The sequence below is a fragment of the Vombatus ursinus genome, unplaced genomic scaffold (assembly GCF_900497805.2).
Source record: "Vombatus ursinus unplaced genomic scaffold, bare-nosed wombat genome assembly UNPS02009205.1, whole genome shotgun sequence".
NCBI classification, from domain to species: domain Eukaryota; kingdom Metazoa; phylum Chordata; class Mammalia; order Diprotodontia; family Vombatidae; genus Vombatus; species Vombatus ursinus.
This window is the reverse complement of record NW_020948983.1, coordinates 6,524,985-6,546,152: the sequence shown is the minus strand read 5'-3', so window position 1 is coordinate 6,546,152 and position 21,168 is coordinate 6,524,985. Positions and strand designations below refer to the sequence as shown.

Here is a 21,168-nt window from a genome sequence, read left to right as displayed (position 1 = left end):
ACTGTAGGATTTCATCATTGCCTGCCTGGACTATTGTAATAGCCTCCTAGCAGGACTTTTAGCTTCCATTCTATATTCCGTTTCACATGTCATTTGGGGCAGCTAGGTGGCATGGTGGATAGAGTGCTGAGTCTGAAGTCAGGAAGACTTATCTTTGTGAGTTCAAGTCCAGACTCAGATACGTATTAGCTGTGTGACCCTGGGCAAGTCACTTATCCCTGTTTGCCTCAGTTCCTCATCTGTAAAATGAGCTGAGGAGGGCAAACCATTTGTACCAAAGTACAAAGTATCTTTGCCAAGAAAACCCCAAGGGGGGTCACGAAGAGTTCCATATGACTGAAATGATTGAATAATAACAACAAGATGTGTCATTCATACTTCTGGCAGAATAATTCTGCTCAAAGGACGGGTGGCTTCTCATTGTCTAAAGAATAAAATAAAACTCCTCTGGCTGACATTCAAGGTTCTACCCAATATTGGGTCACCCCACCTCTCTAGTCTTATTTCATATCAATCGCCTCTACTAATTCTCTGTGGGCTGTGACCAAACTGGACTGCTTTCTGTTCTACATACACACGTCCTATGCTATCCTATCTTTTTTTATTTTGCTTGAGCTGTGTCCCCTCTTCTTTCTTCTGCTGACTTCCTATTCTGCCTTTAAGATCCACCTCAAATATCACCTCTTCTATGAAGCCTTCACCGATCCCCCAGGTCATCTTCCTCCTTGGGCCTCCCATAATATTTTGTTCTGAAATTCTTTAGTACACTTAGATAATGTCATTGTATTATAATTGAGTACATTTGTAATATTAATCCCCTGACAGTAAGCTGTATGAAGATAAGGATTGAATCATTTCTAAAGTGTGTGCCCAGCATAGTTTTTTGTTTTGGTTTGTTTTTTTTGCACATAGTAGGCATTCAGTAAATATTCATTGCCTGGGAACTGTTACTTGTGATCTGTGGTACAGCTCAATTTCAATATTAACAAGTTATATAAAAATGGGCATAATGGGGTGACGTTGTCCTTGGGTTCCCACAACATATGGTAAAACCAGAGAGGCCATTTACATAATAGATGGGGTGACAAATTTTCCAGATAAGGGTGTTTTTAAAAATTGAGATGGCTAAACAGCAACAAAAAACAATGTCTGCTCATGGGGATAATTTTTACTGCCACAAATTCTGAAACAGCTATGATCTTATGCACTGTGCAAGGGTGTGGTGAAGACCAGGGTGGATTTCAGTAGAATCAGATGTCTGGAGTTACTGTGGTTGCCATGGCAACTGCCTGTTTTCATTAACATCCATAAGGAATGTTACATAAGTGGCCAAAATAAAAACTGAAGCTTTGGGGGCTCTCTCAAGTTACTCATCTTTATTATTTCTGCCAAACTGGGTTGTTTTCCCCTTTTCTGGGGGAAATAATTCATTAAGGGTGGGTTTTGAGGCAAACTAGTCTGTGATGTTCTGTATTTGCTGATAGGTGTGTGTCAGAATGGCAATATCAGAGACTTTAGAAAAAGGGACACTGAGTACTCTGATTTGGAAATTAAGTGCAAAGAAGGGAAAGGTCAATTGGCTAAACTAAGCTGTTCTTGTACAGCTGTCTTCACCTTACTCCCTCCTTTGATTGGTGAGTCCCCCGAATTTCATAAATTCCTTCCAAGCATTTATTTTAATCATTTGTGCTATTGGTTTTATAAGCTGGCCATTGGTTCCATGACGGAAGTCTTTATAAAATGCTCAGTTCAAGTTCCACATAGTTCTTAAGATCTGAATTCCCTGTCCAATTTTGGGAATGTTGATACTCCAATTTTTCCTCTGCATTTTCAAACCTTGATATTTTGAACTCTGAAATTAGATACCCCAGAATCAGATGAGAAGAGCCAGTTGTCAAATTTGCTACAATATTCTGCCTTGGATTTTTCAATATTACTTGAAGTTCACCTTTGGGGGAACAAATAGTGACCCAAAGTATTTGAAAATGTTCCAATTATTTCTTCTTTAAGTCTATCTATGATCCAATTTATTTCTGCTTTATTTTGACCTTATAACTTTACTAATAAATTCATCTTTGAAAGTTCCTCCTCTGTGGGCTTAGACACCTCACTATTAATCTATACTAGCTTCTCTAATAATATGGGGTAAATATCCATTAAAGTCTATCCAAATGTTCCTTAAAAACTTTATATTACAATGAATTTCCTGCCTATTTGGGCATTTCTTTCAAGTCCAACTTAAAATTAAGAATTATTCACCAGCCTCTATATCTCATCACTCCCAATAAACAATCTTTATATTTCAGTTGTTAGATAAAGCAGGCTTCCCCTCAATTTCCCAAAAAAGATTTGCACCTTTATGCCTTCTCATCTGAATTCAGGCATGCTAAGTAATTACAAGTGTCCTTTATTTTAGAACAGCTACATACAGTTGTACTCATTCTAATAATTACTGGAAAACTCTCTTCCTGGTATTGTAGTATTGTAATTAACTCTCTTCTCTGTGCTTGAGTATAATGTCTTTTTTCTAGGCCTCTGATCTGTCAGAATAATTCAAAATATGCCTTCTCTTGAACCATGTTCAAGGTTTACCTACACATTCATTAATTTCCTGCCTCTTTTCACTGTCTGCTACTATTGGCTTTCACGGTGTTCCTGTTCAGCTTGCTTTCTGTTTTCACTTAAATATTACCTCCTTCTAAGATTACCTACCTCCTCTGGAGTGTTAATTTGATAACTTCTAGATTTCTGAAAGGCAAAATTATATTCCTTTTCCTGATCACCTATTAATTTCCCCTCCTTACTCATACTTGTCTGATTTTTTTTTCTTTTTTAAATTTATTTATTTTTAGTTTTCAACATTCACCTCCACAAGATTCTGAGTTTATTCATTAAAGGCCAATGATGGACAAAGTTCAACTATCCAAAAGGCATATACAGTCAATCCTCTAAAAGCTTATATTCCTGCCCAAGTTGTCATTCATTAAGTCATACAAATTACTACTTTATGTTCTTCTCCTCTTACATGGCCCATTTATTATCTGTCTATGCTTTTCATTCTCTACATCCTGGTATCCATGTGATATAAAAGTATAAGCCTAAAGGTCCCACTGTTCTTCCTTAAGTAAATCCTACATTTACTGAAAATACTAACCATGGTTTTTCGTTCTAGTACATAAGATCCTGGCCACAGTGCTCTAATGACAAATGAACTAATGACAAAAGTTCAACATATCAGAAGTCCTTTTAAGTATAGCTCTTGGGGACAAATTTGTTTCCGTATTAACAGTAAAGGTATTTTCCCATTCGTTAGTCCTAAAGATGGGACATCTGTTCCATGGAGAATGTTACAGAGCAAGAGGTTCACTGAGCAATTCAGTCATAGTTGCTTATCGCTAAACAATTTTCAATAATGGAGTAGATAAATATTTTTTTATTCTTCAACTATCTCTTCCAACACAAGTGGGAAAAAGAACCTGCTATTTTATTTTATTCCTGCTATTTTAACAGAACCTCCTCATTATCCCTAAGAACATTGCCCACTTTCCTCTTCCTAGATGATATGTGTAAGGGAAACATGATTAAGTGATGGAGGATTCATTGAACAGCTGGCACTTTATTTCAAAAGGAAAAAAAAATGACTCCAACCAGTGTTGGTTGATGAAATTCTGGAAAAACCACACATGTTCATGAAATGCACTCTAATCAACTGCCCACTATCTAATTTGTTTTTCTTCAGTTCCTCCTTGCCCACTTGTCCTACAATTCTGAGGGCAGGACGGGTGAACGAATAGTCTACTTCAATGATTCTTTTATGTCCTCATTCCAATTCATCATCATCCTTTGATTACTGCTTGTTATCAAGAACAGAGATTTGATTGGTGAATACCTAGAGTAATGGCATCTTTTATTTCCCTTCATTTGTGCACTACTATGTCATGACATATTGAGAATCACTGTGTTCACTCATCCCCGGGCCCCAGGAGCAGCAAGGCAAAGGCTACTTTTGTCTAAACTGCAGGTATGAAAAGCCGTGCTCTAAAAGAGATGAAAACTACAGGAAACTGAAGAAAGAATCAGTTACAAGTGTAGTTACAAGTGTAACTACTGTTATAAGGTCATTATCACCTTATAGCACACACTGTTGATGTTGACAGTACCTGCCTTTGGTTTTTGTTGAAGTTCACTAGACAAGGTGGTGGTAATAGCTGCAGAAGAAGGAATAATTTTTTTTTTTATTCTTAGTACAATCACTTAACTATAACTTTGCTAAAGTAAAGTATGGGGAAAGGAAGAGATCATTTTGAGCTTTTGCTGGTTTTTATTACTGATATGCATTTGACCCTATCTGCTTGTGTACATGCATGTACATGTGTGTGTGTGTGTATGCTAAGTGCACATCTGATTCAGTTATGCACATAATACACAGTGGGAATGAAAATTCAGTTTTCATAAGGCCTGAGTGTCCCTGATGGAAGGTAAACATGTATAAAAGAGGATACAATACTATGAACAAAATAAAAATTATGAATAAAGCAGCAGGCAGCTGCTCTAATAAAAATACCACAGTGCTAATAATAAGATGTTTAACACATAAGTAGAAAAATTAATTTCCTTGGTCCAGACATAAAGACTCTAATGATCTTTTCTTCATGAGTAGACACAATACTTGGTTGGTGCATTAGAAATCAGTAAGACCACACTTGACATGTTTATATTAGTTTAAAAGAAAAACATGCAATTTCTAGACTAGTTACCTTCTTCTTTTTTTTTTTTAAGAGGCAATATGGGTTAAGTAACTTGCCCAGGGTCACACAACTAGCTAATAAGTGTCTGAGGCCGCATCTGAACTCAGGTCTTCCTGACTCCAGGGCTGGTGCTCTATCCACTGCGCCACCTAGCTGCCCCCAGCCCTACCTTATTCTTTAGTCTCCAAAGACCCAATATAGAAGGCACCCAACTTCTTTCTTTTAGTAATGCAAATTTGATCCCAAAAACATCATGTCCTTTTGTATATCATATTCTTTCTCTAAAAAATAATATTTTTGCAAAATGAAAAAAAAGTTGGTCCACTGAGCTCTGGCTGATGCTATATTTTGTTGTTTAAGGCACTCTAAAAGTAGGAAAATTTTTTTGGCAATTTTAGAGTATTTCTGGATAGTAATTTAATCTGAAAAAGATCTGAGGGTTTTAGTAAAATGCAAGCTCAATATGATCAAAATCAGTCTGATGTGATAGGTAGCTAAAAAAGGTAAATGTAAACTCGGGCTGAATTAAGAAAGACACAGCTTCTGAGAATAAAGAAGTGATAATCCCTTCATGCTACTCTAATCTAGTCATACTACATCTACCATGAGTTCAGTTCAGGTGCTACATTTGAAGGAAGATCAGTTATAAGATGAATGGAAAGCATCAAGAGGAGGCAATCTTGACCTAATGCTGTAAGAGGAGTAGTTGGAGAAAATGGGGCTAATCAGCCTGGAGAAGCCCGACTCGGGAAGGACATGAAAATTGTCTTCAAATATATAAAGGGCTAGCAAGTGGAATGGTGATTAAAAGGCAGGGCTAGAATCTATAGGTGGAAATTTTAAAAAGGTAAAAATAGGCTTAATGAAAGGAAAAATGCCCTAATAATTAAAGTTATCCCAAAGTAGAATGGGCTGCTTTGGCAGAAATAAGTTTCTTCCTCATGAGAGGTCCTAAAATAAAGACTTGTTGACTACTATTTGCCAAGTATGTTATGGAGGGAATACATTTTTTTTCTGTTATGGATTGAACTAGAAAGTCAATGAGGTTCCTTCTACCTCTGAAATTCTGTGATTGTAATTCATGTCTGTTGGTCACCCAAAGAAAAATTCTAGAAATCTGAAAATATACCAAATTGTCCATGCTAACTCAAGTTAACCATGAGTGCTGGGCTTTACGTTATAATGCAGCAACAACTGATTATTAGATATTGTTGAGGCATGGATGGCTGAATCATATGGTTTCAGTTATAACAGCTAATATATTTAAGTTCACACATTTCAGATAAGAACTAAGGTCCCTTTCAAGTTCTAAAATTCTATGAATATAACTATCAGGTCAGAGTGACTTCACTATAAATGAATGAAAAATTAATCACAATTACTAACTCTTTGAGGGTATAATTGTCATTAATCCTTTGTTGTGTTAATGTGATCAAAGAGAGCAATCAAAATAAGCTTCTATGGTTTTTAAAGGAATAAAGTGCCAATATGATGAGGTTTTTTTTTGGTGGGGGTGGGGGTACTGGTGGTAGAGTAGTCAACAGGGTTTATTTTGTTCTTGGTTTCCAGACTGCCTGAAATTTTTAGTGGCTTAAGCCTGAATACCTATGGGCAAAGAAACACTTAACCAAATTGTCCGTTTCCCTGGACTGTCCCTCCTTCTCTGTGTTCTCCTTCTTCTAACCTATGAATTGATTTCCAGTCCTAAGAATGGATTTCCAACTCAGTGCATTAGAAGCATCATTGTATAGTGGAAAGACTACAAGATGGGTCTAGCTTCTGGTTCTGGCTTGGTCACACTAGGTGTATGACCTTGAGCAACACACAACTGCTCTGGGCCTCAATTTCCTCATTTACAAAATGTGAGAGTTGGCCTAGATGATGCCTAGGTACATTCTAGTTCTAAGATTCTTGTATACAGAGATTCAAGATAGACCAAATATTAATTTTCAAACATCAAATATATTATAAGTCAAAACTAGAAGGCACTGATGAATGAATTAGATGTAAATTGGGCACCATTTGAAATGACCTTAAGGAAATAAAAAGGAAGTCTGCAAAGGTTAAGTAAAATCAAGACTTCCTGCCCTTATACATGGTTCTAGATACTGTCTGTTATAGTGGATAGAATGTTTGATTTGGAGTCAGAAAGGTCAGAGTTCAAATCTTTTCTTGGTCATGCTAGCTATGTGACATTGGGCAAGTTACTTAATCTTCTTCTAACGCAGTTTCCTCATCTGTAAAATGTGGATAATGACATAAGGTTATTGTGAGGTTCATGTGAGATAGTATATGTAATCACTGTGCAAACATGGCATGGTCTAAATGTTATTATAGCTATTATTTTCTTGTATATGGACAAGAAGAGTAGGCAAATGACTCAAGATAATAAGGGTTATCTCAAAATGTTGGATAGCACAACTGTATTAACATCAGAGCTCTTGTATAGGCTTCACTTGGAGAAGAGACAAGAAATTCTACAAAGTAGCTCTGAATTTCTCTAAATTAGGAAAATTATGATTTCAGCTTGCACACATAGGTCACCTGCCTGAAGAAAGTACTTTAAAAATGTGTTGCTGGAGAACAAGTAGATATTTGGAAGTTAACATTTCCAAATGCTAATCACTGTCATCATTACTAAGGGTAATAATCATAACAATAAAATGGCATTCATGTAATTCTTTAAAATTTTCAAAGTGCTTTATATACATTGCTTTATTGGAGACTTGTAACAACTCTTTGAGGTATCATTGCCCCCATTTTACAGATGAGGAAACTGAGGCTCAGGAGATTAGGGGACAGCTCATTTTCTTTGCTGGATCTTCATCCAGATCATACCTGTTAAGTGTGGATATCTTTTATAGCTCTGTCCTGGGTCCTCTTCTCTTCTCCCTTGATACTGTTTTACTTAGTGATCTCATCAGCTCCAATGGATTTAACAATCATTTCTACACAAATGATTTTCAGATTTATTTGCCCAGCCCTAACCTCTCTCCAGAACTCTAGTCTCACATCTCTAACTGTTTTTAAGATATCTCAAGCAGATATCTTGTAGACATCTCAACATGGTCAAAACTGAACTCATTATCTTTCCTCTAAAGTCCTCCCCTCTTCCTATTTTCCCTGTTACAGTAGAGGAAGGTTACCACAGCCTAGGTACCATCTTTGATTCCTTACTCTCTTACCTCCCCACATATATCCAAGCAGTTTCCAAGTCCTGTTGTTTTTACCTTCAAAACATTTTTCATACGTGTCTCCTTGTCTGCTCTGACACTACCACATCCTAGTATAAGCCCTCATCACCCTGCAACACCCTGCTAGTTGGTCCCCCAGCCTCAAGTCTTTCCTTACTCCAGTCTACCCTTTACTCAGTTATCAAATTGATCTTCCTAAAGGTTAAGTCTGGCCAGGTCACCTCCCATTCAATCAACTCCAGGGACTCTCTCTTTCCTCCAGGATCAAATGTAAAATCCACTGTTTGGTTTTTAAAACTCTATAACATGGCCCACTTCCACCTATGCAACCTTCTTACATCTCATACCTCTCCACATACTCTGCGATCCAGTGACATTGGCTTCCTTGCATACAACATTGCATCTCCCAATTCTGAGTGCTTTTATTGGCTGTGCCTTATGCCTGAAACTCCCCAAAGCCACCTGCTGGCTTCCTTCAAGTCTCAACTTCTGCTACCCCTCTGAGATAATCCAAAACTTATCTTTTTGATATCTTGTTTATATATAGCTGTTTGCACATTCTTTCCCATATTAGACTGTGGGCTCCTGAAGAATTATCTTTTGTCTTTCTTTGTATGCCCAAGACTTAGTACAGTGATTGGCATTGCAGGTGCATAATAAATGCTAGCTGACTGACTCTCAGAGGTGAAATTGGAAGATAGTTCTTTATAACTCCAAGTATTACTTCCTGCTCACTTTGCCATTTTGCCTTGCATACCGTGGTGTGCTAGGCATGAAAGAATAAATTTGCAAGCCATCTTTGGAAAATGACAAACGTTTGATCATGCTCAGGCTACTCAACTACTGAATTCTAAATGACAAATGAGGGTGTGCTTCTTAGCTGCTAGAATTAACAAACAGAAAATACTGTCCATTGTTAAAAAAAAAAAAAGGTAAAACAAGACCAAAAAATCCGTTAAATGTCCCATTAAATAGAAAACAGATAACATTAGAAAATGAAAAGGGTATTTTTTTATGCATGAGTAAGTGAGCATCTCCTTCCCCAAGCAAAGTGGGCAGGCTGTATGGGAATAGTGGCACCAGGATAAGTGATGTAAGCTTGTTGCTTAGGAAAGCGACATCATGACTCAGTCCAAACACAGTCGCAAACCTGTGGAGAGGGTCGTGTTCGGCGAATCAGACTTTTAGGATAAAAGAATTCAGATGAAGAACGTGGCATATTTGGAGGCTGCTGAGAAAAAAGAGAGAAAGAGAGAGAGCACGAGAGAGAGAAAGAGAGAGAGAGAGAGAATGAGAACAGGAGAAAACATGACAGAGAGAATGAGACAGAAGAGAAGAGAGGAGGGGGAAGAAGGGAGAAGAAAGTGGCGAAGAAAGGAGGCAGAAAGGAGAGAAGAGGGGAAAGAAAAAGAGAGAAAGAACACAAGAAAAATGGAGGGAATAATAAAGCCATTTTCATTTCAGAATTACTATAACAGATATGTAGCTTAATGAGATTAAGATGTTTATCATTCATGAATAATTACAAATACATTATCTATAAAGTCAGTAGCAAATGTAAAATCACAACAAGGACATATATTGCTTGCCACAGAATGACCATGGTCCATGTCCAAAGTACATGATCTCTTTAGTAGGAATTTAAAAAATACTTGTTGATTGACTGGCTACAGTATGGAGCTCTCCACCCTCTCCCCAGCACAATTAACTTTGACCCGAAAACTCTTAAGATACACTGATAAATACGACTACTGAGAAACTCTTAAGAATCTGTTTTTACAAACTTTGCCTGAGTTATAAAATAGCAAGACTGTGGATTACTCAGTGGGGATACTGAGAAGTTGTTTTTTTCCCATTTTACTATGGAAACCACTAAAGTCATACACTGTACAGGGTTTGACTCAGGAATTGGCCACTGTAGAAATGCTCTCAAGAGATCACAAGATTGACTTCATCTATCCCCAAGTCAGTTTTCTAATGATGCTGCCTTCAGGGTTATCTATGTTAGTGAGTGCTCTATAGGGACAACTAGAAGAGCTGGACAGACCACACTGCAGGGTACCATTATGCTCTGGGGAGAAATGGGATCCTTGGCACTAGAGTTTTAGAGCTGGAAGGGACCTTAGAGCTCATTGAGCCCAACCTTTTTTATTGTATGGATGGAAAAAATGCGACCTAGAGGGGATGAGCTAACTTGCTCAGGGTCATAAGTATTAATTTGAACCAGGAGCCCTTGACTCTAAATTCACTGCTCTTTCCTCTGGAGCATGGTGTCTGTTTTCACTATCATATCCTCTAGATGTAAGGGAACTCAGGAGTTGTTGAATTGGACCATCTGGCTGGAGAGCTAGACTGAACTAGAGTATTACTGAATCCCTTGGTGAATTTCAGCTATCTTATGCAGATCTAAAGCATGAAAACACTGGGCTACTCTTGCCCAGTGTGCATGAAGAAAAAAAAATTTTATATGTACACATATATCCTATATAATGTACATAGATATGCATATCTAAATGTATGTATCTATATATACATATCTGTGTATATATATATATACATCTATGTATATCTCTATATGTATTCATCAGGATTTTTTGTATGCTTTTCCAGTGATTTGTATAAAGATGATTTTTAAAATTGTTGAAGCCTGTTTTTCATCACCTTACTGAGATGATCTGCAAATAGAGGAAATCCTTACAGAGGAAAAAAAAGTTAACTTCCATTTAGTCTGGCCTCTTAACATGTCCATCTTTACCTTTAAAAGAATCCCTAAAGACTAGGGTAAAATGATGGGTCCAGAGTCCAACAACATCATGGAGATAAGAGATGTGAGCAGAACTAACCAAGTGGTTTCTGGGTAGCATGGCATGACCATCTCATGGCTATGCTCTATCGCATTTCCAATTTGAGAATAGAAGCCTTAAAAAGTCCTTTCCTTATGGTGTCAGGGCTTTACTCAATCAATTCCCAGATCATTCATATGAAAAACATTCTGGAAGCAGGTCAACGGCTCAGTAACCTTTATACCTTGCAGATGGGCAGTGGTGATACATAAGGGTTAAATGATGTTCTGCAGCTTCGGTTGTGTCCTCATTCAATCAGCAGTGCAAAACCCCCTCCATCTTGTCCTGCTACCTTCCATTCTGTATGAGTCTTTGCTTTTTTTCTTAACCTTTCCCTAAGGAATATGTTTGCACATCTCAGAGACAGGAAAGATTCCCAAAACATGCGAATTACAAAACATTGCCATCTGATTTGAGGCAGTAAGGTGTCATTGTGCACTTGGAATCAGGAAGACCTGAAGTCTAGTCCTCCACTACTGACTATGTGGTCCCGGGCAAGTCAATTGGTCACTCAGTCTCGGTTTCTTCATAAACAGAATCAGGGGGTTGGACTTGATGCCCTCCAGAGCTACCTTTCAGCTCTTATGATTTGGCAGACTGCACTTGAAATAAAGATAATTTGTACGTGTGTGTGTGTGTGTGTGTGTGTGTGTGTGTGTGTGTGTGTGTGTGATTAAGTGAAACAAAGACATTGGAAAGGAACAGCTGTAACTCTTGGTGTAACTGACAAAAACTACTGAAAATGAGGCCCACTGCCTTTTCTGACAGTTACTATTCTTAAGTAAGTGACATTAATCACTGTGCCTTCATTACCAATGTTCACTGCTCTGGTAATAATTCAGTAAATTAGTCAGTCACTCAAATCGCTTCTTGTACTAGCAAAGGCAAACTAATAAAGCAAATAGGATAATCAAATGTGGATGCCTAAAGAAAGTTCACCTTACTAGCTGTGTGACCCTGGGCAAGTCACTTTACCCCATTGCCTGGCCAAAAAAAAAAAAAAGTTCAGGGCAACCCTTCTTTATGACACTAAGCTGGGTGAAATAAACTCCAGACTTTCTTAGTGCAGGGCCACTAAAGAAAGTTTTATTCAGTGATGTGGGCACAGGGCTTGGTCTCAAACATCCAAAGCCTGTTAATTCTTGCTATAATAAACATTGCCTACAATCCTGGAGAGAATTCCGGGATCAGTATAATAGCTAACATTTATAACATAGTATAATATAGTAACATAATATAATAGTTAACATAATGGCTAACATTTGTACAATTATCTCATATGATCCTCATAACAACCCTTGGAAGTAGGTATTTTATTATTTACTATTATTAAAATTATTCCCATGGGGAACAGATGGGGAAACTGAGGTAAACAGATGTTAAATGATTTGCCCAGGGTCATATAGCTAGTAAGTGTCTGAGGCTGAATTTGAAGTTGGGTCTCCCTGACTCCAGGCCTGGAAACTCTTATCCACTACACCATCCAGCTGCGCGAGTGCCAAATGTAGTTTTTTGTCAGGGATGGGGGGGGGTTGGTAGGGGAAGGTTTGGACCTGTGATTTCATGGGTGCAGGTAACTTCTGATGTGGTAACTCCCTTCACTGATACAGCTTTCAAACATGTCTCTAAATTGTAGCTATAGAGAAAGTACTGAGAAGTTAAGTGACTTGCTCATTGTCCTGCAATGAGTATGTGATATAGGCTGGACTATGTCATTTTAAGTCACCCTAACTCCAAGGCTAGCCCTCTCTCCACCCACTCCACCACACAGTTTGCCTAAACTCCATATAGCATACACATTTAGATTCTAACTCTGCTTAGTGGTCTAGTCTCTCTGCCTGCCTTAGAGCTGCTTTGAGGATTTACTTAAGACTAGCAAAGGACTTTGAGGGTAAAAAAGCATATTATTCCAATGACATGACTCTAGTCTTTTGCTTAATATTTCAAAATTATAGGACTACAAAGGGGAAAAATAGCTGTACTTTCCTTGTGCTGAATTCCAAAGCTACCTGAGGAGTTTGTTCATATTAAGAAGAGGAATAAGAAGGTGAGAGTCCCCTCAAATTCTGCCCTCATCTCATCACATCTGGGACAGGGTGTTCAGTTCCAGATGTCACATTTGAGGAAGCTTATAGAGAAGCTAGGGAACATCCAGAGGAGAACAACTGGGATGGTTAAGGGCCTTGTGGTAATGCCATAAGACTGACTGAAGGAAACGGGGTTGTTTAGTCTGGTAAAAAGAGGACTCAGGAAGGATGTGATGGCTGTCTTCAAGTATGTGAAGGAAGGAGGCTTTAGACTTGTTCTTTTCCAGAGGGCAGTAGAAGGTGGTGCTTGCAAAGTATCAAACTTAGGCTTACTTTGAGGCAAAAAAAAAATGCTACCAATTGTCAGGAGCGAAGTGGTTTGGATTAGGAGGTGAAGGGCTTTCAAGTGGAGGCTGAATGACAGCTTGTATAATGTGTTGTAGTAGGGATTGTTTTTCATATATAGGTTGGTCTGAATGGCAACCAAGGTCCTTCCCTTTGCAGTGTGAATAGTAATAACTAGCATTTCTATAACTCTTTAAGGTTTGAAAAGCACTTTGTATATATTATCTCATTTGGTCCTCACAATTACCCTGGGAGGTAGGTGCTATTAGTAGATCCAACTTACAGATGAGAAAACTAAAGGCTGATAGTGTCATGTGACTTATTTGGAGTCACACAGCTAGTAAGTGTCTGAGGCAGGATTTGAATTCAGGTCTTCTGGGTCGAAGTCCAACACATTAGCCCCTGTACCACTTAGCTTCCCAGTTTTTGATTATGCAACCCAGAAGCAAGAGAACAAGCTTGTGGATGCTGAAGCTACTTTGGCAATCTTGGTTCTGAGGGGTTCATTTTGATAATTACTGAGATTCAAGTCTTGAATGACAACTTTATTTAGGCTGAAATGGGAATCTGTTTTGTCCTAAATTCAACAAAGACTACAGCATGACTAATAGATTGCCAAGATGTTGAATACAAAGACCATATGACTTCTTTTTATCACCTGTATTATTCAAATTTCCCTTGATGTGCTTTTTTCGGAAACTGCTTCAGTAAGGCGAGACTAGCATCTGTCACCATCATTTGGTGCAATAGGCTAAAATCAGATATTTAGGGACAGGAGATCAGTTTCGCCCAAGGGTTGCTCAATATGCAAAACAATCTGGCTTGTATTCCCTTACCCGGAGTTTTTCTTCTGTCTTAGTGGACTGCTTACAGTCTGGATGCCAAACGGTGGAACCTGGGAAGACAAAATCCATTGGTTAACAGTAAAATAGCTCCAGAAGGAAAAAGCCATAAAATTGCTAAGCATTGCTTCCATCTCCATGGCCTACATTTAAAGGATATCAAACAGTGTCTAAAGAACCCCCCCCAAGAGGTTTTGGATGAGTTTTCCACAGTAAATCCTGAATTACTCTAAAGAGGGCATAGTTATCCTTTGCAGAAAATGTTAATTACTCAAAATGTCTTGAGACATTTTATCCATGACTATGTATGTCAGTGTACTCTGAAACTATACAGACATATGTACATATATGTGCACATATATGGATGCAAATACATATACACATACAGATATATGTATATAAATATATCTATAGATGATACATATTTCTTTCTCTTCCCCTCTCTTTACCTCCCTCCTCCAATTTCCTCATTGTTTGTAACTTCAGATGTAGAAACTACCTCCAACAATGAAAGTGGACAACTCTTCTGAAATTTCAAGTCTTAGAAAGTTGCTTGGGGCACTGACAGGTTAAATGGCCTGCTCATGGTTGTTAGTGCCAAAGGTACAATTTGAAACCTATTCTTTCTGAGTATGAGACTGGCCCTCTATGCCCTATGCTAGACTACCTCTCTATAAACTACATTGGAAAGTGGGGCAGGGCTAGCCCTGGGACTTCATTGTAGGTGGTAGAATGTCCCTCTACCAATGCAGGCAGGAAGCGATTCTACAACATGTGATCTTAAAGAGTGGCCCATCATACTGAGAGGTAAATTAACTTGCTCAAGGATCAGATCAGCTGGTATATGCCAGAGATAAGACTTGAAGCAGGTCATCCTGACTCCAATGCCAGATCTCTATCCATTATGCCATGATGTTTCTCACTAAATACATTATAAGTTCATAAATGCAAGACATGTTTATGTGATATTAAAACAACCAGTAAATTCAGTGGCAGGAAAAAAAAAGAGGCAACTAGGATGAGTGTATAAACAAAATACTAATTAATTGTCTGGATTAAATAATTAATTAGAAACATCTATTATCTCCATAAACATGGAACTGTATCAAACAAACTTGAATATGATTTGCCTTTTTATTTTAAAATAAAAACTTTAAGAAAGTAAAAGTACAATCTACTTGCTCATTGTCTCCTCTTTTCCAATTGTGTACATAAATTCTGATTTTCAAAAATAGCATAATCAATTTTTTCACTTCTATTCTCTGCTTTGCATAATTTTGTATATCTTTCCATATTTCTTTGATTTTTTCACAAACTGTCAATTTCTAAAAATCAAATAATATGCTCTTATTCTGACATATTATATCACAATTTATTTAAACATTTTCTAATTTTTGGACATATAGGCCCCTCCCCTTTTATATTATGAGTATCTATGAATATTTTTGGTCATGTTTTCCTTTTAATAATGTCCTTAGTATATAGCTTCAGCAGCTCAGTAGCTGGGTAAAAGGCAATGACTGATCTTATAATTAACTGTATATTCCCAGATTACTATGCTAAAAACATTCACCAAATTATAGTATCCTCAACAATATACAGGAATAACTAAAGCTCCATCAACACAAATTTTATAATTCTAGTTACTTTGTCCATTAGATCATAAGATGGTATTTCAAAATGTTACAAAGCTATGTTAGAAACCACTTTACCTTTTAACTTTGTAGTTAATGAACTAATTAATGTGAATTCCCAGATGAGGTAACATCTCTATGTACACTAAAGATTAAAACTCACATGAAAACGAGATTTGCCCAGGTTCAGAGAAAAGTTTAAAGGATGTAAAAATTTTTAAAAAGTTAATAAAACCTCACTATGTAGAAGTTATGTAAGATTGGACAAGTCATCTAATTTATTGGTGCCTCCATTTTCTTATTTATAAAATAAGAATTGGACTAGGTGACATCTAAGAATCCTTGTAATCGTCAACTCCATGATCCTTTGATAAGTTAAGAAGTCTTATTGCCTATAAAAATTATGTGAATTTAGTATCTAGAAGTGGAAAGAGATTTGGAGTGGACTGTTTTTGGTATCAGACTGCTTGGGTTCATATTCTAGCTTTGACACTAATTACTTGTATGACCTTGGGCAAATCATTTAACCTTTTGAGGCCTTATTTTCCACATATGCAAAATAAGGGGACTGAACTCAATGACTTTGAAGGTCCTTTTTAGTTCTAAATCTATGATCCTTAGAGGCATGGAGGTGGTGTATTGATTGGTTAGAGGGCTATACCTGATGTTAGGAAGACATGAGTTCAAATACGTCCTCAGATACCTTTGACCTTGAACAAGTCATATAACAGCTGTTTGCTTCAATTTCCTCTTCTGTAAACTAGGGATAATAATACCATCTATATCCCAGGGTTGTTATGAGGATCAAATGAGATAATATATGTAAAGTGCTTTGCAAACCCAAAAGCAGCTACGTAAATGGTAGCTATTGTTGTTGTTGTTGTTGTTAATATTATTACTACTATTATTATTATTTTGGGCAGTTACTAGTCAAGTCATTTTAACCTCCAATAGTATATAGTAAATACTACATATTAAATGTGACCAAAACAAATACTACATACTAAATAGCAATAGTATATAGTAAATACTACAATAGTCTATAATACTATGTAATTGATGGCAAGAAAAATAGATTTAAAAATCAAACTATTGTCCACTAAAGTTTGCTTAACAAGCATTTCCCCCTCCCAAATATTTCTCATTCCATCATGTAAAGTCATTTTAGCACCATGAAGGGCAGAAGAAGTCCTGTTAATGCAAAACAAGCTAACTAGGAGAGACAAGGTCAGATCCCAGGAAAGCTCACATTCTGAAGGCTCTCTTAAGCACCGGGCTAAAGCCCAGAACACCAAGGTTGCTTCTGATTTGCCAGCAGCACACAATGTAAACATTCTCATCAGGAGGTCAGACACACATGGAATGTGACTCAGAGCCTCAGATATTTGGCTTTGACTTTAAGCTGCGGAAGAAGAAATCGCTCATTCTTCTCAGGGGAAGTGTTGAGAGAATGGGGAAAGTATACCAAAGGTTGCCTTGGAATAGAATCTCAGGGTAATCTCTGGGTCTTGGGATTTTTCCCATCCTAACACATGGTCTAGGATTGTTAATATAGTGTACCAGAGTGGTGCAGGGAGTTTTTAATCACCTCCTCCATTCAACTCCCAAGACTTTTTTAAATGCTGTGGTTCAGAGCCCTGGAACCTATGCAACTCATTCATTGGTGGACATAAAATCTCCCAATTTCTTCTAACTCCCTAATTTTAGAAAGACATCATCAGTATTCCATGAAGTCCTAAAATGTTGACCAGAAACCATAAGAAAAACAAGGCTGCTCATCCTTGAATATGCCACTTCTGTTATGGTTGCATACAGAGCACATCTGTCCAAAGGTAAATGCATCACAATTAAATCCATGTGACAGCAATGAATTCTGGACACTTGACACTTACTAGCTGTGTTATCCTGGGCAAGTCACTTAATCCCAATTGCCTCACAAAAAAAAAAAAAAGGCAAAAAAAAAACCCAAAGAATTTTAGCATTCTTCCTGGTCATGGGCCATCCGCTCAGAATAGCTTGGTAAAGTGGAAAGAGGTTTGGATTTAGCACCCTATGGCATGGGTTTGGTCTTACCTCTCTATCACTATCTAGTTTCATGATCTTGGGAAAGTCTCCTCACTTTTCTAAACATTACCTTCCTCATTAGGGTTAAAATTGCCTATCCTACCTAACCTCACAGGACCAAGGGAGGTAAATTCCTTGAGGACAGGCATGCTTTGTCTTTCTTTTTATCCCCAGTGCTCCATATAGTGCCTTGCTTATAGTAGGCACTTAATAAATGTTTGTTAATTGACTGACTGAAAATGTATTGGAACCTATATAGCTATAAATATCAGGTAGTATTATTTGTATTAAAAGTTTAGTGATCTGTGGCTGTTATTTTGCAGAGTGCCTCCAAAATCATATTAGATGGGGGTCTTTGGAATGAGAATGTGACTGTAAAAGTTGCATTTTGGCAGGATAGGCCAAATAACAAAAATTTCTCTTATATGTAGAATAATTTTTACAAGCACCTCCTATGTGCATGAAAAATACAAATCAACTTCAAAGCACAGATAAAAACATACAAGATTACTATGCAATGAGAAAAGGTGAAATACAATGCCTTAACAGTCCAGGTACCTTGATTACAGAAAAAAAAGAGCAATGTTTCCTGGATACTTGCTAGTTATGCTCATAATCTCTTTTCTAATTAGAGAGATTTATTTTTTTCCTTCTAAAAATAGCAAAAAGCTTAATGGGGAAAAGATTCTTTCCTATTTCCTCTCTATCACCTTCTAAGTTTTTAGAGGAGTAAAAAAAAAAAAAGCAAAAATCACCCAACAAACCCAAAACTAAAAACATTTTCATACTGGAGAAATTGCTCAAAATTATGTTCCAAATGACCCTCCAGAAATGAATATTGGATCAATGTCTCCTCTACTCAGAGCTTCCTCCCTTGAGGACTCTGAGTTCTTCCTCTGAGGCTGTGGATATGAGAGTTGTGGTAGTTTAATGGGACAAAAGAAAAGGTGTGATACAACATGACTAATGTAGAAATGTTTAATATGATTGTATATGTATAGCCTATATCAGATTGCACACCATCTTGGGGAAGGGAGAGGGAAGAGAGAAAAAAATTTGGAACTCAAAATCTTATAAAAATGAATGTTGAGAACTATCTTTACATGTAATTGGAAAAAATAAAATACTATTAAATGGGGGAAAAAAGAAACAAAAAAGAAAAGGTATGATGTAATTCACCAAGTATGGGAGGATATATTCTCTACATAACCTAACCTGATCAAAGAAAACTGGGGGGAAAGAGGGGGAGCAAAAAATACCCAATTGAAACCAATGGCCTTGAAGGACCCTGAAAAAAGGAGAGAGAAAACATCTATCAAGCAGTTTGACTTTATAAACTCTCCAGTTCATCCTAACTTTTTTTTTCTTATGAACACTTTGAGGATAGAAGAGAGGCTAGGTAATTCTCTTTAACTTTCAGTCTAAGAATGGTAGGTTTTTATACTTATTCAAAACTACTCTACTCCACAGTGACACACAGTGAAAAGGATTTCACATATTGGCTTATGCCCAGAGACAGGTATAGCTACAGCTGCTGTTCTGATTAATTAAGTAATTACATAACTTCTGGCCCTATTTATTAGGCTTGGGTAAGTTTAACAGCTAATGAAGAGCCCTTTGCTTAACTGTTGTTCTTTGTTTTAAAACAGAGGGGGATTAGGGGAAAGTGACTGCAGTGCAAAAAAAAATGTATCAACAAAACGATGAAGTGAGGAAAACCCCGCCAAAACATTACTCCAAGTAGCAGGCTTGGTTTTCTTTCTGGAACAGAGAAGATGCTCTGTTGCTGGGTCCATCTTACCTTGAAGATACATTTCCTCTCCTTCTGTGAACATTTGGTTGCACCTGCTGCATCGCGCACAGCTTGGATGGTAGTGTTTATCACCGGCCTACAAGGAAAAAGAGGGAGAGGGAGACCCTTTACTTTACGTCACATTCTTCATTCACTATTGCAGACCATCTTTGTCTTGTCTGTTTCTAGCTTTCTGGAGTTAGGCAGCAGGCAGGCTTAGGGAACTTAGGAGTTGGGGAGTGATCAGAAATAATGCTAATTTCAGGGGGCAGTTAGGTCGTGCAGTGGATAGAGCTCTGGCCTTGAAGTCAGAAGGACGTGAGTTCAAATTCAGTCTCAGACGAATGACATTTACTAGCTGTGTGACCCTGGGGAAGTCACTTAACCTCAATTACCTCACCAAAAAGCAAGAAAATAAAAAATAAAAAATAAAAATGCTAATTTCATATCAGATTTACTACCCTAAGATTCCTGGAGGCTAAAGGCCAAAAGTCAGAACAGAGTTTGGCTCCTGAAACCAGGATGCCTGTCATAACTGAATGAAGATGCCATCTTTTGGCTTTACTTGGTTTCCAGAAGGTTCCTTCTCTGAGCCTGAACTTTCTTGGTCTACATCAGGTTGTACCCAATTTTAACGTGATGAGTGCACCAAGGGCTGGATTGAAATAACTCACACAACTCCCATAAACCTCACCTCAAAAAATAATTAAGAGGAGGAATTTCATTTCCTTGAACTACTGCTGACTTAGTAAAAAACAATTCTCTACTCCTCTCTTCTTTTTAAATAGGTTCCAATCTGTTCTCTTCCCAAATCTAGTGCCTTTAACAGATTCCAATCTGCTTTCTCTGCTGAATAATCCAGAGCTAATCAGATCTAGCTAGCTAGCATCAAGAGGACAGATGACCATGACAGACTTCTGAAACTGCTTTTATTTCAGGGGACCAAATTTCCTGCAATGTAGTACCTGTGCTGATCCAATCACGTTTTCTCAAATTGGGATTCTTCTAAAGGAGAAGAGTTTGCTCAGGCAGCCCTACATTATTCACAGGTATTTCACAATTCCTGAGATAACAGATGCCTTCATGGCAGGGCCACTGGAGGCAAGACCAATTCTCTAGGCAGGTGCCAAGTCATGTTACGTTTGTATATCAAAAAAACAAAAGGGAAAAAAAATCCTCTTTCCCCCCTGACAAGCAAAAATAAATCTCCAAATAATCAAGTGACAACTAAAACCAAAAAAACTCAAACCCTTTACCACTGAATAATTACCTGGTAGGGACAAATCTCCCTTAGGATCAAATCCTTTTATCTAGGTAACCGAAGAATTGTCAGTGGTAAATGCTGAGCACTCACATGTGCAAGGCACCAGAGAGAGACAGAATTAGATGTGGTCACTGATTATGCTGGGCTCTGCATGACATCTCAGCAGGAGAAGAGAGGTTAGAGCACTAAAGCCCCTTGGCGGAAACTACAAAAGCAGTTTAACAATCTAATCTGAGTGTAGGGCCCAGGTCAGCTATACAGCCCATGGGGGAAAACAGCCTGAAGTCTTGACACAAATAAAAGCTGGAACTAAATTTCATAAACTTAGAACTGGATGGGACTTCAGAAGCCATAGTCTAGCTCAAGTCCCTCATTTTATGGATGAGGAAACTGAGGCACAGAGAAGTTAGGTGAC

General features: G+C 37.7%; 1 protein-coding gene across 5 annotated transcripts in view; it reads right to left on the bottom strand.

Annotated features, from left to right (window-relative positions):
- The window catches only part of ABLIM1 (actin binding LIM protein 1), a 273,956-nt gene that overhangs the window by 47,242 nt on the left and 205,546 nt on the right, over nt 1–21,168 (bottom strand). For all 5 annotated transcript variants that reach the window (XM_027851947.1, XM_027851948.1, XM_027851945.1 and 2 more), the window contains 2 exons: nt 19,499–19,586; nt 13,994–14,052 (listed from right to left, as the gene is read on the bottom strand). In XM_027851947.1, the coding sequence (XP_027707748.1) occupies nt 13,994–14,052; nt 19,499–19,586 (147 nt within the window). The remainder of the gene's footprint in view (nt 1–13,993; nt 14,053–19,498; nt 19,587–21,168) is intronic.